The 25,942-nt window shown below is 63.7% G+C and overlaps 1 protein-coding gene across 2 annotated transcripts in view; it reads right to left on the bottom strand.

The window, feature by feature from the left end:
* Positions 1-25,942, bottom strand: part of FBLN1 (fibulin 1) — a 75,188-nt gene that overhangs the window by 38,677 nt on the left and 10,569 nt on the right. For both annotated transcript variants that reach the window (XM_051840583.2, XM_051840584.2), the window contains exons 2-14: positions 25,218-25,323; positions 18,479-18,614; positions 16,825-16,996; positions 12,701-12,760; positions 11,648-11,749; positions 11,281-11,418; positions 10,087-10,224; positions 6,789-6,932; positions 5,859-5,987; positions 5,131-5,256; positions 3,555-3,674; positions 2,838-2,969; positions 946-1,069 (exon numbers count right to left, since the gene is read on the bottom strand). In XM_051840583.2, coding sequence (XP_051696543.1) covers positions 946-1,069; positions 2,838-2,969; positions 3,555-3,674; positions 5,131-5,256; positions 5,859-5,987; positions 6,789-6,932; positions 10,087-10,224; positions 11,281-11,418; positions 11,648-11,749; positions 12,701-12,760; positions 16,825-16,996; positions 18,479-18,614; positions 25,218-25,323 — 1,627 coding nt within the window. The remainder of the gene's footprint in view (positions 1-945; positions 1,070-2,837; positions 2,970-3,554; positions 3,675-5,130; positions 5,257-5,858; positions 5,988-6,788; positions 6,933-10,086; positions 10,225-11,280; positions 11,419-11,647; positions 11,750-12,700; positions 12,761-16,824; positions 16,997-18,478; positions 18,615-25,217; positions 25,324-25,942) is intronic.

Raw genomic sequence — 25,942 nt, 5'->3', positions numbered from 1 at the left:
ACAGGGACCTGGCCCCATGGCTCAGAGAAGCACCGTCACTACCACCCAGCCACCGCAGGACGCGTGCGCTCACTCACAGACACAGCTCTGGAGTGGCCTTTCGCCAGCCAGGGCAGGACAAGGTCAGAGAGCATACACACGGAGGAGGAGGGGCCATGGCCAGGCGGCAGGTGCACCACCCCAGCGCTGGCAGAAAACATGGTGTGGGGGGGCCGGCAGGCGCGAGGCCGAGGGGCGCCCACTGCAGCCTGCAGCTCCCCGCAAGGAAGACACTGAACTCGGGCGGGAGAAGCCAACAAGAGGCCGGGGCCCGGGAGGCACAGGCGGCCTGGCGAGGCCTGGGTCACTTCCTGTGCCAGGGGCGGTTCCCTGTGCACACACAGGATGGGCTTCGAGGCGCTTCCGGAAGCAAGGACAGAGGCGCCGAATGGCCTCGCTGGAGAAACTTGGTGCCAAGGGGGGGGGGGCGTGAGGCAGGCGCCTCCCGACTCTGCACGAGGGGGTTCCCAGCCACTCCAGCGCTGAGTGGCCATGTGGGGACCGAGCTCATGAGGACACCAGCCACACGGCTCCAGGCTAGGCCACGGAACCTTCCGTGCTGTTCCCACATGGTCACCCAGCAGGTTGGAATCAGCTCCCAGGCAGGTCGCTGCCTGACGAGGAGCCCCCGGCAAATCCCGGCAGCCCCCCACATCGGCCACCACCTGCTCCTCGGAGTCACAGCCTGTCCTGCCGGCCCCACGGCACAGCCGAGAGCAGCCCAGGGTTCCACACCAGGAAACACGAGGGCTCCCTGTGCAGGCTCGGCCCAGGGCGCCTGCAGCCACTGCCCTGCCTTCGGAGCCCCTTCTCGCCCGGATCAGCGGGGGGCTCTGCGGTCACAGCTCATCGCCCAGCCGGGCCACCGGGAGGCCGACACAGACACAGCGGCGGGGCGGCACTTACGTGTCTGCCGAGCGGCGGTAGTTCTCGGGGCACTCGAAGGCCAGGCATCGGAAGCTGCCCTGGATGTTGAAGCAGGTCTCGTTGATGGAGCAGTTGTGGACGCCAGTCACACACTCGTCGATGTCTGCGAGACCACGGGCGGCACGGTGAGGGCCAGGCAGCCACGCCCCTCCCAGACGGGCATGCTGGGATCTCCCGCCACTCAGGGCTGCCCTCGCCCACCACCGGCTGCTTCTGGGGCAGCGGCCGGCACCAGCCCCTGTATCTGTTGGATATCTGCATTCTAAGGATTTTATTTGAAAGACAGAGAGAGAGAGCGAGCAAGCAAGCTCTCCCATCTTCTGGTTTGTGCCCCAAACACCTGCAAGAGCCAGGGCTGGGCCAGGCCGGAGGCAGGAGGCGGGAACGGAGCTCAGTCGGGGTCTCCCACGTCAAGGGAGCAGGGCCCCGACGACATGGGAGCCTTCGCTGCTGCCTCCGGGGGTGTGCTTCCGCAGGAAGGAGAGCAGGACTCAAAGCCGGGGGCTCTGGTCTAGAACGGGAGTGTCCCAGGCGGTCTCTGCATCCCTGAGCCAAAGGCCAGCGGCAGCTGCCACACTGGCAGAGCCGCACCTCAGTATTCATGAGCCACGGCTCGAGCGTGGCGATGGTGCGGGGGGCCCGGGGGGCGCTGAGGGTAAAGGACAACTCCGCATCCTCCCAACGATCCCAGGACGCACTCCAGGGGGCGCTCAGAACCAACGCACCTGCCCCAGGCCACAAATTCTGTAAGCGCCAGAGTCCTCGCAGTGCCCCTCCGTGGCTCCTGGCCCTTATCTCATGTGACTCCTAACATCCTGGGAGGGGAGGGGCAGAGGCTCCGCCCGCCCCCAACCCCGCCCAGGCTTAACAGGATCTTGCTACACCTTGCCCTGCAGGCTTGGGGCTCCTGTGGAGGGGGGCCCTGGGGCTTCCCACAGACACTCTGGAGCGAATTCCACGGGGAGGGGGCTGTCCCTAAAGCCTGGTGGCTGGTGGCCGAGCCCACACTGCCCTGGCAGAGCGGTGCTCGGGGCCGTGTGCTCGCCGTGCCCAGGCTGCGGGGAGGGAGCCCGGCCAGGAGGACCACGAGCTCTGGCAGAGACAGGGAGGTGAGGGACTTCCTTTGGGGCTGCAGCCCGGCTGAGCGGGCCCTCCCAGGAAACGCCTCGGCTCCTGCCTGCCTTCGCCCCAAGCCTTGTTCTTCGTGACCAGAAATGACATCCGGGGGCCTCCGGAGCCTCTGGACCCACAGCCCCACGGGGCGCCCAGGAGGAGGGGGCTGCACAGAGCTGCCCCTGCGGCCCAGCTTCTGGGGCCGACCCCAGATGGGAGCCAGCGCGTCCACCCCAGGATCACTCGTCCACTAAAACCTACCGTGCCCCCTCCCCCCAGTCATCAAATGACAGCCACAGAGGACACGGGGACCCCCGGGGGTCTTGGAAATGCAGGCTGAGGATGACCCCCCAGCCATCTAGCCTCTGCTGAGCAGAGCCAGCCCCACACGACCTCACAGTCACCGTGACCACAACACAGAGACCTCGGGAGCACACCGAGGCCCCTGCTGGGACAGCGAGCAGCCCCTGGGGACAGAGGCCTTGGCCACGTGCTCATGGTTGCATGCCAGGCCTGGCCCACAGCAAGGGTCAGTCGGGTGACGGAATGGAAGGCGGAAGCAGGGGGTCTCCGGGCCTTCCCTCCACCGGGCGCCTTCCTAAGGCGTCCCAGTCTTTTCCAGCGAGGGCAGGTGGGGAGGGGGCCCAGGGCACACGGCAGCCTTGGACCTGCCACACCTGTGGTGTGGCCCTGGGTCAGGCAACCAGCCTCCCCCGGCCTGGCCACAGCTCCGACCCCAGGGGCGGGGCCTCACGCACCTTGGCAGTTGCGGCCGTTGGGGGCCAGCCTGTAGCCGTTCGGGGGGCAGCTGCACTGGAAGCTCCCGGGGACATTGACGCAGCGGTAGGAGCAGATGTGGCCCCCGGTGGGCAGGGCACACTCGTCGATGTCTGCAAGGGAAAAGCCCACCTCAGCCTCGCACGGCAGAGCCCCCAGGGGGCCCGGAGAGCACAGAGGGGAAACCAAGGCAGCGAAGGGGTGGGCTAGCCTGGGCTCCCACGGCAGTGCGTGATGTAGAGGATGAGGTGGGAGCAGGGGACCAAGGGCCATCTGCTAACAAAACCCACCACCATGGGCGCCAGGCAGCGTGTGGCAGGCCAGTTTAATCTGGTTTTGTCCCCTGGCAGCCTGGGCGGGGGGGCTGTAGTTAACACCCCCGGCACTGAGTAGACAGCGGCCCAGGCCGAGGCAGAGCTGGAGTCAGGGGTGCGGGTGGCCCCTGGAGCCCTCCTCCCTCCTCAGACCCCTGCCATGGTCACGCCCTGTGGCTCAGAGCCCCAGTCCACTCAGCGGTGACCATGAGCACAGGTGCAGGGAAGAATGACGGGGGCGGAGGGGCAGGGGCTGCTCCCCGCCCACCTCACCCTCAACGACGCGCCAATCTCAGCCGTGGGGGAAGCCCATGCCAGCTGCCAGCCCCGGGCAGCGGAGGCCCTGGCACCTGCCAGGGGATGGCACGGCCAGGGCACCCTCACCTTCGCAGGTGACGCCGTCCACGTCGCTGAGCTGGTAGCCGCGCCGGCAGTAGCACTGGTAGGAGCCGTAGACGTTGGCACACTCCTGGCTGCAGGGGTTGCTGCTGCACTCGTTCACGTCTGGGGCACAGAGGGGGTCCCCGCGTCACACGGCACCGCCCACCGCTCCTCCCCACAGCTCATCCGTGAGGGGTCCTGGGACTCCTGCCCGCCACGGCTGATACATCCCGCTCTCTGGCCCTGCCCCTGCGGGCTTCGAGCCACGGCCCCTAGGCCCCAGCCTAGGCTCCCTCTACTCCGGCCTTGCTGGGCACCTGTTGGCCCCAGCTCTCGGAAGTAAGCCTGATCTTGACCCCCCCCCCCCCCCCCGGGTGATCCGGCACATGGGACAGCACTCCAGATACTCCAGTACTCGGGACTCCACTCTGAGCTGTTGCCCACCTGTTCCCCTGGCCTGGAGCCGCAGCCGCAGCCCTCAGGCCAAATCTGGCCTGCCATCTGTTCTTACAAATAAAGTTTTATTGGCACACAGCTGTGCTCGTGTGTCGTACCAAGGGCCCTGGCTGCTTTTGTGCTGCTAAGCAGGGGGAGGCGTTGTACAGGAGACCTAGGCTGGGGAGCCCCCAACGGTTACTACACGGCTTCTAGACAGAGTCCGCCAACCCAGGCCCACGAGTGCCTTCTCACATTTGCTCAGCTGCTGCTGGTCGGCAGTAGAGCAGCGGCGTGCATCACCAGCCGTGATCCACCTCCGCAGCCCCCAGCGTCCAGCCTGGCCCCACTCTCACCGCTGCCCTCACTCCCTAGAGCAATGGAGCCCTCGCTCCACGCCTGGGCGGGTGCCTGAGGACGCTCAGGTGGCAAAGCCAGCCAGACCCTGGCCCCGTGCCCACAACACTGTCCACCGACACAGATCTGTCCTCTTGCCAGCTGCTTGGGAGTGGCCACGGGAGCACAAGCCAGGACGGACAGCGGCCGCCGCCCCCCTGCAGTACCAGCTGCCATCTCACGCTCTTCCGTGATAACCTTGACCAGCCTCCATCCCATTTTTTTAAATGTTTGTTTTATTTGAAAGGCAGAGACAGAGAGAGAGATTTTCCATCTGCTGGCTCACTCCCCAAATGCTCACGACAGCTGGGGTTGGACCAGGCTGGAGCCAGGAGCCCAGGACTCCATCCGGGTCACCCCTGTGGGTGGCAGGGACCGAAACACTTGAGCTATGACAGCTGCCTCCTGGGGGGCGGGCCTCGGCAGGAAGTTCGAATCAGAAACAGAGCCGGGACTCCACCCCCACACTCTGACACGGGACACCCACCGACTCAAGGCTGCTCCCCAAGCACACAGGGTGGCTCGCTCCTCTGTGACGTGTCAATCACTCCCTCCATGGACACCGGGCTGGGGGTGGGGAGGTCAGTGTCCCCAGAGCCACAGTGAAGGGGGCTGCACGCTCGCAGCCACACTCCCACACCCCTTGGCTCCCAGGGTCTTGGAGGGCAGGCCTCCCAACACACGTCCCGGGTCTGCGAGAGGGGGCTCTCCCAGCGGGGGGTGGCGTGGACGAGGGGCCTCCCCTCACCTTCACATGACCGGCGGTCCACGGAGAGCCGGAAGCCCGTGGAGCAGCTGCAGTGGTAGGAGCCCGGAGTGTTCTCACACTTGTGGCCACACAGGCGCCCGGGGTAGCGCTGGCACTCGTTGATGTCTGCAATGGGGACGGGCGGCTCAGGGACACGTTTCCATAGCAACGGCAGCTGTTCGGTCTTTCTCCCCCCACCTCCCGCCTGCTGGACCTGGACATGGCAAGCTGCCAGGAGCAGAAGCCACACCCGGCATGCCCGCCCACTGGGCTAGCCTCCGCCCAGCGCTACCAGGAGGGACCACTGAGAGGTGGCACAGTCAGCCATGGGGAGCAGGTGCCGGCCACTCCTTAGCACGCTGTGGCGGCGCTGGCAGGTGCCTGCTGCCGGGGCTGAGCCCGTTAGCGGTCAGCCTGGGCTCATGGGACATCTCTGGCCCTGAGGTCACCGTGAATCTTGGGGACATCACTCACACTTCTGGCATCTGTGGCCCTGGCCACACTTGGAGACCCTGGGGCATGCAGGACACCCGCTCTCTAGGTGGGGGACGAGCTCACGGCTGGGAGAGCCTTGCCGGGGGCAGCTGTGCAGCCCGAGCTAGAACGGGGGTCTCCTGACTCAGGTCTTCTCTCTGGGACCCTGCACCTGGGAGTCTCCGAAACAAGCACCAGACAGTGTCACTGCAGGTGTCCCTCGGCTGCCCTGGGCCCGCGAGGACACCACGTACCCACGCATGTCCTGCTGATGCCGTCGAAGTAGTAGCCGGGCTGGCACTCACAGCGGAAGCTGCCGGGGGAGTTCACACAGCGGTGCCCCTGGCCACAGGGCTCGGAGGGCGGCGCGCACTCGTCCACGTCTTGGTGAGGAGAAAGAGGTTAAGAGACAGTCAGCGCGGGGCCCGCCCCGAGGAGCCGCCGCAGCGTCCGCTGACAAGGCGACACCTCTTCATTATCCCGGGGCACCCACTATGGGCTGGGCCCGTCCTGGGACCCCACCCACCCAGGCCTGGGCTGGCCAGCACAGACCCTTGCTAAGGGTGATGGCGGGGAGATGCCGGGAGCCATGGGCATGGGGCAGACCCCTTCCCCAGCAGGCAGCAGGGCGGGCTGGGGTGTAAGAGCAGGGGGAGTCCACTGCCACCCCACACCATGGGAATAAGAGCGCCACACACAGAGCAGAAGGGGCCGCGCTGGTGTGGCCTGGGCTCTGTGAAGTGGCGGCCAGCTCAGGACTGAGCGAGAAGCAGTGGCTGCCCCTGCCACAAGGGGAGCTGCTGAGCGCCGTGAGCGGGAGGCAGGAGAGCGCTCCGGGCTCAGGACAGACTGGACAGAGAGGAGGCTGGGGAAGCTGGCGCGGGCTGGGACGCGGGGAAGGCCTGGGCCCAGGGGTCCGTGACAGGCTGGGCAGACACAAGGAGAGGCCTCAGTGTGGGATCAGCGCTCCTGCTCCGAGGTGCGTGTGTGCGTGCATTTGTGTGCACGTGCGTGTGTGTGCGCACGTGCATGTGCGTGTATCTGGTGTTTGCACAGGTGTGCATGTCTGTGTTGCGTGTGCACATGTGTGCATGCATGTGCGCGTGTCGGGTGTGTGCATGCGTGTGTGTGCTGGAAGCGGACAGGAGAGCGGAGCGCGGACTGATTTCTGACTGGGTACCCACCCACGCAGCGCGTCCCCTCGTCGTTGAGGTGGTAGCCACGGCCACAGTTGGGCACGTTCTTCTGGCACGTGTAGGAGCCCTCCGTGTTGATGCACGTCTGCCCCACGGGGCACGGGGCACTGATACTTAAGCACTCATTGATATCTACAACGGGGAAGACGGAGGCAGTGTGGTAAGCCACGGAGCTCGGGCCGGAAGCCGCCGGCTGGAACTTCCAAGAGCCCTGCCCTGCTCTGTGCAAGGCCACAAGTGAGAAACTGCAGTCCCCTCCCCCAGACCAGGCAACTGGCTGCCCGCCACGTCGTCCCCAGCACACTGGGCCTCAGGCACGCCTCTGCCCCCTTCCTGCCCCGACAGCTCCACCTCTTGCTGCACCAAACCCACACAGGCTCCCCGGCACAGAGCCAAGGAGACGGAGGTGAGGGTCCCCTCTGTGCGGCACACAGGCCCCAGCGGGGCTCGGGGCCCCACCTGCCCCCCAGCCTCACCAGGCCAGTCTGCCTCGCAGCCCCAACGCGTCAGCAGCTCCTGCACCGGCCACTCAGGCACCTGCCTCCAGGGACACCCGGCCCCTGTGGCCCTCTGAGCACCACCTCCCCGGAGACCCCACTCTGGGTTCTCTGAGGTCACTGCCCAGCGGTCTCTTGTCTCGCCCAGACACGCCCTGATGTGGTGACTGCGCGGTGTTAACCTCTGATGGGCACGCAAGGACCGAGCGCGAGCCAGGGATAACCGAGAGCCGCGTCCCACGCGCAGACTGGGCTCTGGCCAGGCGTGGTCTCCTGCAAGGACCCAGGCCCTGCAAAGCCACCTTGGGGGATCGCTCTGTGCTGCTGTGTGCGTTTGGAAGGAGCTGAGGGGCTGTCTCACAGCCGCCAGCAAGGCAAGCGCGCCTCTCAGGTTCCACGATTCCCACACTGTTCCGTGGGATGTGGGGGATGGTGTGTCCCCACCCCCCGAGATACTGAAGAGGGAGCTGCACACCCCATCCAGGACTAGGAAACCAGTGGCTGAATTAATGAGTGAGCAAATGAATGAATGCGAGGGCGACCACATGGAGATCGACGAGTCCCAGGAAGGCACTGCATAGCCGCTCCCTCTTAGGGGCCTTGTGGGGAGGACCTGGGCAGTCCCAGCTGCTGGGGACCCAGCCACCCCACGCTTCCTCCCTGGGGCAGAGTCCAGATGTGGTGGGAGCCTCCCAAGGCCCAGCCCCTCCCCCTCCTAAGGAGGCGGCCAGGGGCTGGGGGAGGGGACTCAGAGAAAGAGGAAAAAACAGAACTTGAGGAAGACACGACAGCCGCAAGGCCCTGGGTGAGCACAGCGCAAGGTTCCGGAAAATTCCAGGTTTACCCCAGGGAGGAGGCCTCTGGTCCCAAGCCCCGCTGCCCGGGAGAGGCTCTGGGGCCTGGGAAGCCGGATTTTGGCAACACCTGGCGCTCTCTCCTGACAGTCATTCTTGCCGATGCAGTCAATCATTTCGCTAAAGACAACTTCAAAGTGCTGACACCAGACGTCTACTACACCGCCAAGTGGGCTTAAAGACAGGAAAGGAGAAGGAAAAAGCCCGAGCAGTCCGGCCTCCACAAGCACCAAAAGGCGCGGGAGCGCAGTCCTACGCTCACGCCGGGTCTGCCCGTCTCTCAACAGGAAGTTCAAGGGCACTTCCAAGACGTCCCAGAGAAGTGGAACTAAAAGACAAGTTTCTCCTGGTGCTAGAAATCCTGACGGCTTCTCCCTAACGCGCATCTGCTCGAGCTCTCTGGCGCTGCCCGTGCTCAGCCAGAGACACAAAAGCACTTTGCCAAGCGAAGGACGCGGCACTCGGTCTGAGGACTGAGACCCCCCCCCCCCCCCACAGCAGGCTGAGCTGGAGGAGCCTGAGAGCTGAGGGTTCGGTGAGGACCCCAGGGAAGCCAGCCAGAGCTCCGGCAGCCTGGCTCCAAGGGCCCCAGATCCGGGGTGGGGTGGGGGTGGGGGGACGAGTGCCGAGCCGTTCCTCCCCACAGCAGCGGGGAGATCGGGACCACGTTCAGACTTGCCAAGGTTCTTTGTGGGAAGCGGGACTGACTGTGCCGTGAGTCAGGGTTTCCAGCCCCAACAGCTGCCAGCCTCCTCGGCGGAGCCCCCTAAGCCACCGGCAAGTCTGAGCAGCGCCCGCCCTGCTCAGGGGCCCCCGGTGCTGAGCGCTGACCGCGCAGCTCACAGGAGGCTGGCGAGGGGCCAGCTGGCAGCCCAGCCGAGGCCTTCAATTCCCTCTCAAACGCAAGGTCAGTGCGGCTTTTCTGAGAGAAGCTGACAAAATCAGACAAAGCTTCGGCCTCTAGAGGGGAGCGGGCGGCAGCCACCCAGGGGGGTGGGCTCCGACTGGCGGCGCTCAGGGCCCAGAGCCAGAGGCAGGACCGAAGCTTCTGCCACGCAGAGGGCAAGGCAAGGCAAGGCTGAGGGAGGGGCTCGGAGGCAGGTGCGGCAGAGCCGGACGGCTCGCCTGGACGGCTCGCCTGCCACATTCCCGCACAGGTGCCGTGGGCCCCGTCCCGCGCTGTCCTCCCCCAGCGTGAGCGGTGCGCTGTGACCCCCCATTTCCACTCAGTCCACCTGGCACTTTCTCTCCTTTCCCACCAGTCCTCCCCGAGACCAACACAGAGCTCTCGTTTTTATCGTGGTGAAATGCGCGTCACGTCAACCTGGCCGTCCTGCCCGTCTGTAAGGGCACAGCTCCAGGGCACCGGGTACGGTCTCACAGCTGTGTGACCATCACCACCAGCCACGTCCCGGACGCCTTCATCTGGCAAAACTCGGACTCTGTCCCCAGAGAACGCTGGCTCCCCAGTCCCCACCCCGGGGCCCTGGCTCCCGCTCTTCTCCCCTGGTCTCTCTGAAGCCCACTGCCAAGAGTCTCTCCAGAACGCCGTCCAGCCGACTACAAGCTGGGGCAGGGAGCCGCGGCGGTCATCTTGCTGGCACCTGCTCGAGCCCGTATACCAGGGGTTAAGAGTAAATGTGGCTGGTCCATTCGGCTCAGAACCGGGCATCTCCAACTCCAGCATCCAAACCGTGCCATCCGTTTTTGTAAACAAAGATTTCTGGGAACAGTGTCTCCCACTTGTTCACTTGTTTGTTGTCCCTGGGTACTTTCACACCGCGGCAGATTCGAGCACCTGACACAGCCCACACGGCCCACAAGGCCTGAACTACCTGCCGGCTGCCCCCGCACGGACAGAGGCCCCGGAGCGGAGCGGCGGACGCCGTACCCCGCCGGCGGAGCCCGGGGCGCCCTGGCGGCAGCGTGTCTTACCAATACAGCTGCCTAGAGCATCTTGTATAAAGCCACTCTTGCACTGTAGCTTGGGTCTGCAGCGGAAGGATCCCAGAGTATTCTGACAGATAAAATCGGGGAGGCAGTTATGAATACCACTCTCACACTCGTCAATATCTGGTACATCATAAAAAAAGGAGATGGTTAGCGAGAGTAGTGCCAGGCATTTGACAACACTTCAACATCACAAGAAAGCCCTTCCCTAACGCTCATCACCCCACTGCCTCCCGAAACTGCAGCAGAGACGCCCCACACTCTGCTCGCTCCCCTCAAAGGGCTGACTGCCCCGCTTCCCCCAAGCCTCTTCCCAGGCGAACTGTCTGCTGTGTGTGTGCTCCTGGCACACGTATGTGTTCTTCATTCAGGCTAAGTGCATGTTTAGTTTAGCTCACAAACAATTAACTCAATGGCAATAAACACAGCCGCTGCGAACCTCTGCACCCTGCGCCGCCCCGGTACCCCAAGCACCAGCAGTCGGCAGGTCATGCCAAGGCTTCCTTGAAGCTCAAGGCCAAAGGCTGTCAGAGCACAGACGCTCGGCCGGCCGGGCCACCAGGCCCTCAGGGTCACGCCGGCCCAGCCAGAGTGCAGAGGACAAGACCAGGGAAGGGGGCGCCTCGCTTTGGAGTCACCCCCAGAATCCAACGGTCCACGCTTTTAGCCAAACCACTTTGTCCTCGGGAAAGGCCCAAGGCCATCCTCGGAGAACCAGGTTCTGGAAGAGCCTGGGCGGAGCCTCCCCTGCCAGGTCACGCCTCTGGCTCGGCCGGCGGCCAGCAGCGACGGTCTTTATGTAGCGGAAGGGGATATGGTTTGAACTTCAAGGAAGCCTGGATTCAGACAGATGCCAGTTGTTGCACAAAGCTATTTTATTCATTTTTATTTTGCAGACGGCACATGCATGAGCACCCGAAATTTGCCCTTAGCCTTGTTTCTACAGAATCTGATCCTTTTCAGAAACGCCAACCTGCCCCTGTGAAGGGAAGGCGCTGGCCGGCCAGGTGCACACCTGCCCACCTCCTACACCTGCTGCCCAAACCGCCAGCCTCGGGACTTCTCAGTCCCAGTGCCCCAAGCACTGGGCCCAGTACGGCCCGGCCCGCCTGCAGATGCAAGGGGCAGCGTCCACCCGCCCCCCACCTCGGCCCCGCTACGCCCCAGTGCGGGCTGTACCTTTGCACTTATTGTCGTCCGTGAGCTCGTAGCCAGTGCCACAGCTGCTGTCGCGCTGACAGCGGAAGGAGCCCACGGTGTTGATGCAGGATTCTCCAAGCTGGCAATGGTGGCCGCCGGTGATGCACTCGTTCACGTCTGTGAGACACAGGGGTCAGCGCGGGAGGACCGGCGAGCGGGGGCCCAGCACGCCCCGGGAGGCGCTGCGGCCCCAACAGCCGGTTCCCCTGCGAAGCTCCGGGCCCTCCCGGGCACTTCTCCCGCGCCTCCGCGCCCCACGCGGCTGTTCCCGCTCCCGGCCAACTCCAGGGGGCGCCAGAGAGCAGCGCAGGGCGGTCCTCCGCGCAGGCCCCACCCCAGCCTTTACCTTCGCAGGAAACTCCGTCGGCCATCAGCTGGTAGCCCACGAAGCACGAGCAGACCACCTCCTCCCCGGTGTCGCGGCACTGCTGCTTACAGGGTCCACCGCCTGCAGGCAGAGCGGCCGTGAGCCCGGCCGGACTGGACACGGGAGACCCCAGGGTCTGGCTCTGGGCACCCTGGGGGCTCCTGCTTCCGGCCCCCCCCACCAGTGGGGCGCCTAAGAGACCAGGCAGGGGACGGTGAGCTGTCCGCCAGCAGCTTCTGCCTGGGCCCCGCGCAGCCCCATCCGCCCCCCTAAACTCCAGGGCGGGCCCTGCTGCCACCTCAGCTGCCTCCTGCCCAGTCTCCCCCCCGGGGGGGGGAGGGGCCCTAGCACCTCTCCCCACCCCTGGACACACTCCCTCCAGGGCAGCCAGAGTACACGAGGTGCAGCCATCATGGGGACACCCAGCCTCCAGCAGGCCCAGGCCAGGAGACCAGAGCTCACCACTGCCTCTCCCCTCCCCCGCTGCCCGCCTGCGGCCTGGCTGCTGTGGGTCTGCACCCTCCCATGCACACGGGCTCTCCCCTCCCCCAGGGAGGACTGGAGGCCTTCTGGGGTTCTGGGCCCCTCCCCCCACCCCGTCACTGCCCATAGCATGTTGTGACTCAGCGGGCTTAGGCAGGCTGGGTGAGCCCCCCCGGGGGGGGGGGGGGCAGACCTGCGGTCCAGACACGCAATGGAAAGCAAACCTGCAAGGCCCTGCTCACTTGAAATCTGCAAATGTCTCCCCGGGAGGCAAGCGCACAGTGTCCGCCGCACCTGGTGGAGCTCCCGAGACCCAGCGGCCCCCCCGAGGGGCTCCCCTAGGCGTGCGGCCCAGCCTGTGTCCACAGGTCCGGGACCTGGCAGTGTCCAGGCGGACAATGCCCTGGGAGAGCCTTCCCTGCCAGCTCCACTGCACGGCCCCTTCCCACCGGCCCACCACCTCCCTGGAGGGCAGAGGCCAGGGTCAATGCTGACTTCCCTTCAGGTTCGGCGACCACCAGGTGGCTCACGGGAGATCCCGGGTCTCACCTCGGCAGCGGTCATTCAGGTAGGGGTCTTCTTGCTCTTCCTCCGGCTCAGAGACCTTAGCTGAGGAGGGAGAAACCAGACGTTGGTCATCTCCCATCTCATTGCAGGGAAAACCAGCTGTGTTCACGTCTAGTCCATTTCGGGTGGTAATGCCCAGTTTAAGTCTTTAAAACAGCAGGGGATCAGCTTTACCCGTCTAAGAACAGAATGACAGAGACCAGCGCCTGTGGCGTGGTAGGCTGGGCCTCCGCCTGAGGTACCCGCATCTCATATGGGTGACGGTTCAAGACCCGGCTGCTCCACTTCCAATCCCGCTCCCTGCTGACGTGCCTAGGAAAGCCGTGGAAGACAGCCCAAGAGCTTGGGCCCTGCACCCATGTGGGAGACCCAGAGGAAGCTCCTGGCTCCTGGCTTTGGACAGGCCTAACGCTGCTCATTGTGGCCATTCCAGAAGTGAACCAGTGGATGGAAGACCTCTCTGTCTCTCAAACAAATCTTTTGTTGTTACTGTTGTTGTTGAAGATTTACCCACTTATTTGAAAGGCAGAGTTACAGAAAGAAAGGTCTTCCAACAGCTGGTTCACTCCCCAAATGGCCGCAATGGCCAGAGCTGGGCAGATCCAAAGCCCGCAGCTTCTTCCAGGTCACCACGCAGGTGCAGGGGCCCGAGCACTTGGGCCATCCTCCACTGCTTTCCCAGGCACGTCAGCAGGGAGCTGGATCGGAAGTGGAGCAGCCGGGACTCGAACCAGATGGGACTCGAACCGGTGCCCATATGTGATGCTGGTCCTGCACGCACTATGCTGCTATGCCACAGCACCGGGCCCCATAAATCAATCTTTAAAAAAAAAAAAAAAAAAAAAAGACTGCCACTCCTAACGGTGGGTGGGATTCCCAGAGCTATGACGACAGCGCGTGGCACAGCAGCCTCGCGGGCTCACTCCGCCAAGCACTGCTACAGAATTCACATGACTCAGATGTTTCCACAAACGCAGTCCCGGCCTCCTCGTACCCCGAGGCCAGCCCTCCGTCCCAGGGCAGCACGCACTGCAGGGGCTTGTTAAAGTGACGGCTGGGCCGTGGCCACCAACTGACCCCATCACAGCCAGCCCTGTCCGTGGCACTTCTGGGTGGCACACAGTAGCCCTGGATGAAGGTTAGTGGAAGGGAGGAGACTGTGCGTGGGGGAGGAGGAAGAGGAGGAGTTCGGGAAGTCCTGGGGAGGAGGGAGTCTTGGAGGAGAGCCTGGGGCAGGGGTGGAAGCGGATAAAAGCCAGGAAGAAAAAACATCTGGAGCCCCAGAGAAGGCCTGAGGCCGGAACCCAGTGAGCCACAAGCCAGCCACAAGCCAGCCACAAGCCAGCCACAAGCCAGGATGTCCTCCCTGGAGGCACAGGGGAAGGACTCTGGTGGGATGCAGCGAGAATGTCATCTGCGTCCCAAGTCTGGGGAGGAGGTGGGATGTGGTCCTGACTGTCCCAGGTTCTGAATATCAAAGACCACACAGGAGCCCAAGGCCCCAGGGCTCCCACGACCGCAGAATGGGCGGCTTGAGCGACAGCTGTGAGAGCCCTTCCCTTCAACCCCTTCTTGTTAAAATTCTTAAAATTTATTTATTAGAGAGACAGAGACAGACAGACATGGGGAGGGCGCCCATTCACCGGTTCACTCCCCGAACGCCAGTGACAGCCAGGGCTGAGCCAGACTGAGCCAGGGGTGGGAATTCACCGGTTTTTTCTTTCTTTCTTTCTTTTTTTTTTTTTTTTTTAGCGCGAGGGAGAGGAAACTCGGGCAGGAACCAGCCCCAAAGCACAAGCAAGCTTGGGCAGAGACTGCTGCATTTTTCCAGGGTAGTCTCATTACGGCACAGGAGTCAGCTCCCCTGGCCCACGTAGCTCAGCCAAGCCCAGTGCTCCAGGGGACAGAGAAGCAGAACAGGTGGGTGCCCCGCTGGGAGCTCTCGGGGTCACGCTCCCATTGGCTAAGGCGGTGTCTACTATTAGAAGGGGCAGAGGCCGGCGCCGCGGCTCACTAGGCTAATCCTCCACCTAGCGGCGCCGGCACACCGGGTTCTGGTCCCAGTCGGGGCGCCGGTTTCTGTCCCGGTTGCCCCTCTTCCAGGCCGGCTCTCTGCTGTGGCCCGGGAGTGCAGTGGAGGATGGCCCAGGTGCTTGGGCCCTGCACCCCATGGGAGACCAGGATAAGCACCTGGCTCCTGGCTTCGGATCAGTGTTCGAGGGTGAACCAACGGCAAAGGAAGACCTTTCTCTCTCTCTCTCTCACTGTCCACTCTGCCTGTCAAAAAAAAAAAAAAAAAAAAAAAAGAAGAAGAAGAAGAAGAAGAAGAAGAAGAAGGGGCAGAGCCCATTATTAAGGACTTATACCTACATTCAGCTCTGGAGATAGGCATCTGCCAGGAGTCAGGAGGCCAAAGTCCTGGCCACATGACCTTGAGGCCAGAGCAAGGCCAGCCACCCACACTGCCCCAGGGCTGCCGGGGACAGGCTGAAGTCACCAGGTGTGGCACTGTGAAGCCAGGTGGCACACCAAACACCTGGGACCCACCTCCATGTGCTCATCCCAGGAAGCCGATGCCCACCCCACAGATGAGGGCACTGAGCCCCAAGGGCCACGTCAGGACGAGACACGAACGCAGACTTGTCTGATCCTGAACCCCGAGCCCTCGTCTCACCCCAGGCCAGCAGGTCCCAGGTGAGGCTCCAACACCGGCCCTTGGCTGTGCCAGGAACGTGTGGCCTTGCGCCGTGCACGATGGCAAATGTCAAATGTGCACTTGGCCGGGCCGCGGTTCCCAGACATCTGCTCAGACACCCGTCTGGGTGTGGCTGGGAAGGTATTTATTTTAATTTAAAGATTTGGCTTTTTTTTTTTTTTTTTTCAAGTGTCCTGTTTTGAACTTTTTTTTGAAGTGCCTTGTGGATACTTTTGGAAGAAGGCAAGTTTTTTTAAAAATTTATTTGAAATGCAGACTGACACACACAGAGAGAAAGAGAGAGAAAGAGAGAGAAAGAGAGAGAGAGGTCTTCCATCTGCTGGTTCATTCCCCAAATGGCTGCAATGGCTGGGGCTGGGCCAGGCTGAAACCAGGAGCCCAGAACTCCATCTGGGTCTCCCACGTGGGTGGCAGAAGCCCAGGCACTTGGACCATCTCCCGCTGCTTTCCCAGGTGCATTTGCAGGGAGCTGGATCAGAAGTGGAGCAGCTGAGACTCAAACTGGCACTCACGTGGGATGCCGGCACTGCAGGCGGCAGTTTAACTGGCCACACCATGACACCGGCCACACTCTGGGAAGGTGTGATTGAGAAGAGGTTAATAATGAAGCCGGTGGACCCTGAGTCCAGCGGATGGCCCTCCACAACCTGGTGGGCCCCAGCCAATCAAAGGCCTTACGAGAAAACAAAGTGACAACCCCCCCCCTCCCCGTGCCACCCAGGGAGGGAACCCTCCAGCTGAGACCGCAGCTCTCCCCAGGGCCAGCCTGCCCTGCAGTCCCGGAACCTGCCAGCCCCTCAGTTACAGGAGCCAGACCCGATCAGTGCTCTCCGGCATCCAGGACCCCCACGGGTACCCAAATCCCACCACCTCCTCCAGGGGACTTGGGGCTGTCTCTCAGTACTGCAGAACCTGGTCCTACGTAAATGGGACGGACTAGCTGTCACATTCTACTATTAAGGGATCGGCAACCAGAAGCTATTTGGAGGGGGTGTGCGTTAAGACGTTGTCTGTGTCCCATGGGTTTAAGTCCCTGCTCTGCTAGCAATTCCAGCTTCCTGCTAATGAGACCCTGGGAGGCAGTCGGGGCCCTGCCGCCCATCAGGAGACCTGGGCAGTTTCCAGCTCCCGGCTTCCGCCTGGCCCGGCCTTGGCTCTTGCAGGCAGTTGGGAAGTGAACCAGTACATGAGGGGTTTCTCTGTGTCCCTGACTTTCAGTAAATAAATGGTTTTTAAAGTCTGCACCTGTTCTGTACAGATGCCCGCCCCCTTCTTTTAGACGTTCTTGATCTGCACTGGAATCCAGGATGTGGTATCGGGAGATAAACGGGCTCCACACACATCCTGGAAACCCCACACGCGGCCCAGGAGGGGAGGGGAGGGGACGCACCTGTTTCCCGGAGGTCCACAACGTCCCCGGGCACGAAGTCCGCCGTCTCCTGGCCCTTCACGCAGCAGGCGCGGAACACCAGGCCGCACTGGTAGCCCACCATGAGGCTGTACTCGCAGCTCTGGCCCTGGGCCTGGGCCGCTTTCCCCAGCAGGCAGCAGTGGCAGCACCTCTGTAAACATGGGAGACACCAGCTGGGGAGGCTGGGCACAGGGCCAGGGCCAGCGGGGCTCTGTGGGGCCCGGGGCCGCCTCCCTGAGCCTCCCTGGACGGCGGCGACTGATGCCCACATATCGGCTCTGGAGACAGGCATCTGCCAGGAGTCGGGATGCCGACATCCTGGCCACGTGACCTTGAGCCCAGAGCAAGGCCAGCCACGTCTGGCCTCGAACCCTCGAAACATTGGCAGTAAGTAGCGAGGCAGGCCTCCGAATCTCCGTCCAGGGCCACCCCGCCACCTGATCCCAGGACAAGGGAGCCCTCCTACAGGGTCGTGACCTCCCCACTGCCCCCTCTGCCGCCACACGTGGGGAGCACTCGTTACCACACCCACCTTTTGGGGTATGAGTTATCTTTCCCGGAAACACCGATCCCTCATCCACCAAATCCCCTGGGAGCAGCGGAGCTGCTTCTGTCCCTGCCTGCCCTCTGACCTGGGGCGCAGGCACAGCCGCCGGCCAGGCGGTCACAAAATGCACAGGGCCTGCCCTCTGACCTGGGGTGTAGGCACAGCCGCCAGCCAGGCGGTCACAAAATGCACAGGGCCTGCCCTCTGACCTGGGGTGCAGGCACAGCCGCCGGCCAGGCGGTCACAAAACGCCCCGGGGCCTGGCCACCCCTCCCTCACCGCCCCCCAGGCTCCTTCCTGCCAGAGCGCCTCCCGGGGGGCCCACGTGGCGTCTCCAGATTTGTGTGGAGAGGGAAGCCCAGACGGGAGCCCACGCCTGCCTCCGAGCACCCCCACTCCATTCAGATTCCTGCTCCTCGAAGGGCCCCTGGCCTTCCGCACGAGCACAGCGTGTCCCAGCGCTGTCCACCCGGCACCGCCAGCAGACGCCGTGTCCCGCCCGGCAGCTCCCGCAGCAGGTGGCCTGGCCAGCTTGTTCCTCTGCGGGGCTCTGGCCCAGGAATGGGATCCTCAGGCACTTGCCTACCCCTAGTGGACGCAGCCCAGCCCAGCCAGCGGCCTCAGTGGCCGCTGTCTTGGTGGGTCAGGGGGAGGGTCCAGCTGCACTCCGGGATGGGCCCCTGCTGTTGCTGCAGTTTTCCTTGCCAGGGCAGTGGAGGCCACTCTGCACCCAGCGGCGTCGTCTACGGTGGCTCTGGGCCCCAGCTGAGCCTCGGAAGCAGAGAGGCCTAAAGACCTCCAGCTGCGCAGGGCCCAGCCTGAACTGAGGGGAAGACGCCACAGGTCCCAGGTGACGCCTGCTCTGACCTCTGCGCTCCGTCCAGAGCCTGGGGACGTCTGTGCTCTGGGCAAGGCCCCCTCCCCTGTCCGTAGCCCCCACCCCGCCCCCACCCCATTTCCCCAGCAGGGGGCTGTGCCCGGGGGGTGGGGGGGAGAGAACACTGGGTGGTCTCTGCTCCCTGCTGGGCGGGGCGCACAAGGATAGAGCCTGGGGCAGCTGGGGGAGCCCGGGGCTGGGGTCCTCACCTTCACGAACACGGCCTCCAGGCTGGCGTTGTCCCCGCGGGGCGCGGCACAGCTGTCCTGCTCGCTGGCCAGGTTGATGCCCGCGGCGCAGTGCAGCTCCTCCAGCTGGCTGTGGCAGCACTGCTCCTGGACCATTCTGCGGGCAGGGCGGGGCCGGCGGTCAGCACACACGACGCACCCCTGCTCCTGCTGGGGGAGACGCGCGACCCAGCCTGCACGCGTGTTTAGTTGGAGACTGAACGCAGAGAGGAGACTGGGCAGGGCCTCACCAGGGCCTCCCGGCTATTGAGCCAGCACCTGCCACTCACACTCACACTCACCCCCACGTGCCAGGCTCAGAGGAAACCGCTTCGGGGAATTCCACCGCACAGCTCGTCAAGGCTCCCAGGGCAGGGACCTCGGTAGCGGCAGAGCTGGCCGTGGTGCCCACGTGGCCCAGCCCTGCTGGAAGCAGTTCTCGGAGGCCAAGGGCTCAGGGAGGCAGAAGGGCGGCGGCTGCCAGAATCCGTCTCAGACGCAGCCACGGCGCGGGGGCGGTGCGGGGGCCGGCGTGGGAGGTCTGCATGTCACAGGTGGCTCCCGACCAGACCCAAAATAACCGCAGCTTCAGCCAAAGCCAGCAAGGGCAGGAAGAGTTGCCCGGCCTGCTCCTCCAGGAGAAGGTGGGGCCCAGCCGGCCTCCCTGTGTGGCTGGCCAGGCTGCCTCCTCCTGCGGACAGCAGCTCCCTGGCCCCTCTGCTGCGGGGGCTGGAGGCCGGCACCCGGCTTTCTGCCCCTTCTCAGAACCACACTGGGGCTTCAGGATGGATCTGTCCATGTTGGGCTATGACACACGTCACTCACGCTGCTCAGCGGTCAGAGCCGTGCGTGCCTCCTTCCCGACACGCGTGTGGGAACCCAGACATCGCGGACTCGCTGGCCGACAGGAGCCGGCAAGCACCAGCAGGGACGAGGGGGATCCCTGTGCACCGCCGGCAGGAACACAGAACGGTCGCTCCTCTAAAGGCCAGCTCTGGGCTGGAAGAGAGGCCCGCACGCTCAGGGTCACAACTGCACCACTCACGACCACCAGCAGGTGGAAGCACCCAGCGGTCCAGCAGTGGGCAACCAGGTTGGCGCAGAGGGAGAAGCCGCTGCCTGGGACCTGCGCGTCCCGTACCCGAGTGCCAGCTGCTCCACTTCCGATCCCGCTTCCTGCTGATGCGCTCTGGGAGGCAGCAGGTGGTAGCTCAGGGACTTGGGTCCCTGCCACCCACATGGGGGACCTGGCTGGAGTTCTGGGCTCTAAGCTCTGGCCTGGCCCAGCCCTGGTTGTTGTGGGCCCTGAACCAGCGGATGGAGGATCTCTCTCTCTCTCTCTCTCTCTCTCTCTCTCTCCTCTCACCTCTCTCCTCTCTCTGCTGCTCTGCCTTTTGAGTAAGGAAAACAAACAAATGAATCAGCATCGTTTTAAATTACAGTCCACTCGCACAACGGAGTATCAGCCTTGAAGGCAGGCGTTTCTCATCCAGGCCACAGCATGGACTGATGTGAGGGCCACGTGCCCGGTGAGATAAGCCAGCACAGAGGCACAGCGCCGTGTGGGTCCGCTCCTACGTGGCATCGAGAGCAGCCACGCTCGTGGTGACGAGCGCAGGGGTGGTTGCCAGGGGCTGCCGGGGGGAGTTCCGGACTTCCAGTTCTACCAGGTGGGAAGGTCTGGCAAGGGAGGGGCGCTTGCTGGGCACAGTGTGAACGTACTTAACACTGCCGAAGGGCGCAGGGGCAGGCATCTGGCCTGGCAGCGAAGGTGCCCACGTCCCACAGTGGCCTGGGGCCGGTTCCTGGACCAGCTCCTGCCAGCACAGACCCTAGCTGGTGGCGGAGATGGCTCAGGTAGCTGGGCTTCTGCCACCCACGTGGGAGGAGACCTGGATGGAGCCCCTGGCTCCAGGCTTGGACCTAGCCCAGCCGCAGCCGCCGTGAGCATCGGGGGAGAACACCAGCGGATGAGAGCCGGCCGTCTGCCTCACTGTGCGTGCACGCGTATCCATCTCTCGATCTCTGGGCTGACGGCTGGGGTTTCCCAAACACAGGCCAGGCTCCAGGGAAACCGGTCTGCAACTCGAAGGACCAGCCAGTGTCCACGAGCCTCCGGAGGACCGTGCCGGCCCCCACGCTCACCCCCGGCTGGCAGTGCCCCGGTGTTTCTGTACCCGGTTGGCGTGAGGCTTTGGGTGAGGGCTCGCTGCTGGGGAGGGAGGCCACTCAGAGGCAGCCCCAGGGCGCCCGGCGGCCTCCACTTCACCTGCACCTGCGTCTCTGGCCCTGAGCCCTGGCAGAGTCCCCGCCCCCACTCAGGTCCCACGTGGCGCCAAGGGCACCTGGAGCTCAGCACCCAGCCCTCTGTCCAGGTGTTCAGAGCGAAGCCCGGCAGCCCTCCCCGCTGCAATCCAGGGCTCTCCCAGCCCCGCCCACATCAGCTCTCTTCCTGCCACCTCTCCGCCCGCCCGGGGCATCCAAGTGGCCACTTGGTCTCAGCTCCGCCTCACGCCCACCCCACCCCCAATCTCTTCCCTTTTAAGCTCAGCTTCAGACAGACCCTCCTCCACCCATCTGATCAAATCCTGCACCTTCTCTTCCCACTCAAAGGCAGCCTCTGAGGTGGCCCCACAGCATGGACGTTCAGCCCCACAGCGACCCCTGGAGACCCTCCGACCTCACCGCTCCCTGCTGGCCACACCGGTCCCTCGCTGCTGGCCTGTCAACCTGCACAGCCTCTCGCTGAGCCTCCATGCTGACTGTTCCCTCCACCGGGCTGCTCTTCCCTCCACGCCACATGGCTGGCTCTGGTGCCCCCTTCCAGGCCTGGCTCAGAGGCTGCTCGGCGCTCTGCCCCCAACCCCGGGCCACTCCCTCCCCGATCTCTCCTCCGCGGGCACATTCTGCCCCTTGCCAACCGCGCATCTGCTCTGTTCTATGCTTATCATCTGCAGCCTCTGGAGGACAAGGCCAGCGGATTTTTGCCAATTTTGTTCCTCAGTTTACACCTGGCCCAACTTAGTGATCTCGGCCTCCCAGGACCCAACTTGGGCCGGCTCCCAAAGGAGGGATGCGTGGGTTTGCCCTAAACCAGGGTTTTAGGAGACTTTAGATTCAGATCTATGGACTGTTAGGCCCCAAAGCCAAAATGCAAAGTGATGCCAGGGTTGGGCAGATGTCACAGCTGCCATCTCCCGGCCGCTCCCGACGGGATGCGTGGCTGTGACAGCTCCAGGCAGCTCAATCCTCACCCTGCTGAAGCCTGGGTCTGCAGCGGGCAGCTCCTCACGTGGGTTCTGGCTCACCCAAGGCATCTGCCCTATGTCCTCTGGATCCCAGAGAGCCCTTGGTGGCCAAGGGGAGGAGTTGTCCGGCTGCTGGGGACCTCCTGGTTTTCAGTCAGAAAGTCCCATGGCCCCACGTGATGAAGTGAGCGTGGCCAGAAACGCGGCAGGTGCCCACGGGAGCTGGACTCAGCCACAGAGCCCCTCCCGCCACTCTGAGGCCATTTCAAGGAATCTCTTCCTGCACCTGTGAAACTTATCCCCGGCCAAAACGCGGCCCTCAACACGCGCCCCCGGGAACGGATTCCTGTCCTCACCACGGGAGTCGGTTTGTTTTAAAAGCTACCTTGTCCTCTCTCATGCTCTCTTGCCGGTCTGCCTTCTGCCATGGATGATGTAGCAAGAAAGCCTCGCCGGGGCACAGCGGGTTCAGCTGCTGCTTGGGACAGGGGATCAGAGCCTGGTCTGAGTCCTGCCTCCACTTGCAACCCAACCCCTTGCCAATTTGCCCAGTGGGAGGCAGCAGATGATGTAGGACACCGGGGTGGAGCTCCAGGCTCCTGGCTTCAGCCTGGCCCAGCCCTGGCCGTCGCAGGCATTCGGGAAAGTGAACCAGCGGATGGAAGACCTCTGTCACTCGGTCTTTTAAATAAACACAGCTTCTTTTTAAAAATCTATTTATCAAATAAATAAAACTCTTTTAAAAATATTTATTTATCTGTTTAAGAGGCAGAGTTAGAGAGAGAGAGAGAAAGGTCTTCCATCTGCTGGTTCGCCCCTCCAATGGCCGCAGCAGCTGGAGCTGGGCCGATCTGAAGCCAGCAGCCAGGAGCTCCTTCCAGGTCTCCCACACAGGTGCAGGGGCCCAGGGACTTGGGCCATCTTCCACTGCCTTCCCAGGAGCATTAGCCGGGAGCTGGATCAGAAGTGGAGCAGCCGGAACTCGACCCAGCACCCACATGGGATGCCGGTGCTGCAGACGGCAGCTTTACCCACTGCACCACGGCTCTGGCCCCAGAAACAAATTTCTGTTCTTTATAAATCACAGGTCTCGGCCAGCGCCGCGGCTCACTAGGCTAATCCTCCACCTAGTGGCGCCAGCACACCGGGTTCTAGTCCCGCACACCGGGTTCTAGTCCCGGTCGGGGCGCTGGATTCTGTCCCAGTTGCCCCTCTTCCAGGCCAGCTCTCTGCTGTGGCCCGGGAGTGCAGTGAAGGATGGCCCAAGTGCTTGGGCCCTGCACCCACATGGGAGACCAGGAGAAGCACCTGGCTCCTGCCTTCGGACCAGCGTGGTGCGCTGGCCGCAGCGTGCCAGCCATGGCGGCCATTGGAGGGTGAACCAACGGCAAAAAGGAAGACCTTTCTCTCTGTCTCTCTCTCTCAGTGTCCACTCTGCCTGTCAAAAAAAAAATCACAGGTCTCAGGTGTTCTGTGACAGCACAAAGTGGGCTAGGACATGGGCTGAATGGCGTCCCCAGCACCCCCACCCCAATGCACCGCTGAAATCCTGACCCCGGGACCTCGGAATGTCACCGTGGAGCGGAGGCCTGAGGAGCAGTAAGAGAAGGCGTCGAGGTGGACTCAAGTGGACATGGCCGCTGCCATGGGGGGGATGAGGACACAGGTGTGGGAATGACAGCCACGGGGGAGGAAGCTGCCTGCACCCGAGGACCAGGCCCAGGAGCACCAGCCCTGCCCACACCCAACCTTGAACTTCAGCCCCCAGAATGGCTGGAGCCCCCAGGCTGCGGCCCTGGGACCCTAAGTGACTCCCTCTGTGTGGCCCTCTTGGTGGGTCTCTGGCCACCTCTGACCCTGCAAGGGAGGCGCTGGGCCCTGGCTTACACGGGGGGAAACCGAGGCTCTGAGCTGGCTGAGGTCACACAGCTGGAAGTCCAAGCCAGGCCAGTCCAGATCCAGGGCCCAGCCTCTGCTCCCAAGCAGAGCACAGTCTGTACAGAGCCTGGCGCTGACGGCGCCACCGGCCACCCTGATGTCCTGGCTTGGGGCGCCACGGCCGAGGCCCAGCCCCAGCTGCATGGCCTTCTCAGTGTCCTGCCTCCCTCCGTTTGGTCTGTGACACTTCTGGCTTTGCAGGAACTGCCCCCTTGGGGTGCACGTTCCCCATCACGGCTGGCAGGCGGCACCCTGTGCCCGGTGCCAACACCAACGACGTCTGGGCCAACGTCGTTTCACATCCACCTCCCGCCAGCGGGCAGCTGGTGTTGTGACATAGTGGGTAAAGCTGTCCCTGAGACACAGGCATCCCACATGGGCACTGGTTCGAGTCCCGGCTGCTCCACTTCCCACCCAGCTCCCTGCTCATGCACCTGGGAAAGCAGCAGCACATGGCCCAGGTGCTCAGGCTCCTGCGCCTACGTGGGAGACCCGGAGGAAGCTTCTGGCTTCAGCCTGGCTCATCCCTGGCTGTTGTAGCCATTTGGGGAGTGAACCAGCAGATGGAAGATCTCTCTCTCTCTCAACTCTGCCTTTCAAATAAATAAGAACTCTTTAAAATAAATGAGAAGACGTGTGTGTGAGACACAACACACAGCCAGTGTTCCACAGAAAGCTGCTACTGTTCTCAGTAGTGGGCGGAGCCCCTGCTAAGCGTGACTGCCCAAACCTGCAGAGCCTGCAGGGACCTGGAGCCCACATGGACCTGGAGCCTGCAGGGACCCACAGCCTGCAGGGACCCAGAGCCCACATGGACCAGGAGCCTGCAGGGACCCACAGCCTGCAGGGACCCAGAGCCTGCAGGGACCCAGAGCCTGCAGGGACCCAGAGCCCACATGGACCTGGAGCCTGCATGGACCCACAGCCTGCAGGGACCCACAGCCTGCATGGACCCAGAGCCTGCAGGGACCCAGAGCCCCCATGGACCCACAGCCTGCAGGGACCCAGAGCCTGCAGGGACCCAGAGCCTGCAGGGACCCAGAGCCCACATGGACCTGGAGCCTGCAGGGACCCACAGCCTGCAGGGACCCAGAGCCTGCATGGACCCAGAGCCTGCAGGGACCCAGGGCCTGCAGGGACCCAGGAGAAGCAGAGCCCCCCGCAGGCTGCTGCCCGAGGGCACCACCCGCCTGGGGAAGTCTGGTTGGGGCCTGGCTTCCCCACACTTAGGGGTCACAGGTGGTCCCCATTCCCGTGTGCAGAGCAGTCCCAGTCCCAGCCTCAGCAGCCCCCCTCCCCCGCCGCTCAATCCCAGCTGTGGCATGGAGAGCCCCAAGCCCACGTCCTCTCATCCGAAGACTGCCGGCTTGTGCCGTTGTGCCGTTGTGTGCCAGGACAGAGGGGGCACCAAGGAGGGAGGCGGGGGCGCCCACCCCCGTGCCGCGGCCGGGCACACACCACCCCTCCCTCCCTGCCCTCCACTAGAGGCGCTAAGAACGAGGCCGTGGAGAGACGGCGGCTGCTGGCGGACACACCTGCACTCGGTGGACTCCGAGACGTAGGGCAGCGAGCAGTCCCTATGCTGGGTGGCCATGCGATGTCCGTCTGCACAGCAGGTCTCCATGGATACGTCCGCGGCCCCTATGCAGGGAAGAGAAGCCAACAGGTGACTCACCACTGGCCCTGCCGGGGGGGCCCGCACCCAAGATGCCCCACCAGGGAAGCCACCGCCTCGGGCCCGGGTGGAAGGGACAAACAGGAACCCCTTTAGTTGTTCCGTACATGCCTGCGCCTCCTGAACCCAACCCTGCCCGCCGCACACAGCTCAGCACCCACGACACATGCGCACGTGACGACTTCCCTGCTCCAGCCACGTGCTGGAGTCGCACATGGGTCCCTGGGCCTAGGGTCCACCGGGCAGGATGAACGGGTGTGGCTGGCAGGGGTGTGGCCAGGTACCGTGCGTGGAGCGCAGCAGCTGGGGGAGCTGGGAGGTGGGGCCCCAGGGTACCACCGGCCTGACTCCCCCGGAGCTGAGCTTGGAAATGGGGGTCTCAAGAGGCAGGAGGCAGAAGAACCCACATTTTTGCAGAGCAGCTTCCGGGCCTCACGGCAGGAGCGCGTGTGCGTGTGCGTGTGTGTATGCGTGTGCGTGTGCGTGCTGGGGGTTGGGCTCAGTCCTCATGCTCTCAGAGGGGGGACCGTCCCCGCCCAGGCAGCCACAGGCGAGACTCGAGATTCCACACATGTATCAAGCAGG

Source organism: Oryctolagus cuniculus, chromosome 11 (assembly GCF_964237555.1).
Source record: "Oryctolagus cuniculus chromosome 11, mOryCun1.1, whole genome shotgun sequence".
In the NCBI taxonomy this organism is placed as follows: domain Eukaryota; kingdom Metazoa; phylum Chordata; class Mammalia; order Lagomorpha; family Leporidae; genus Oryctolagus; species Oryctolagus cuniculus.
Note: the sequence above shows the minus strand (reverse complement) of the source record. Positions and strands in the feature narration are given on the sequence as shown.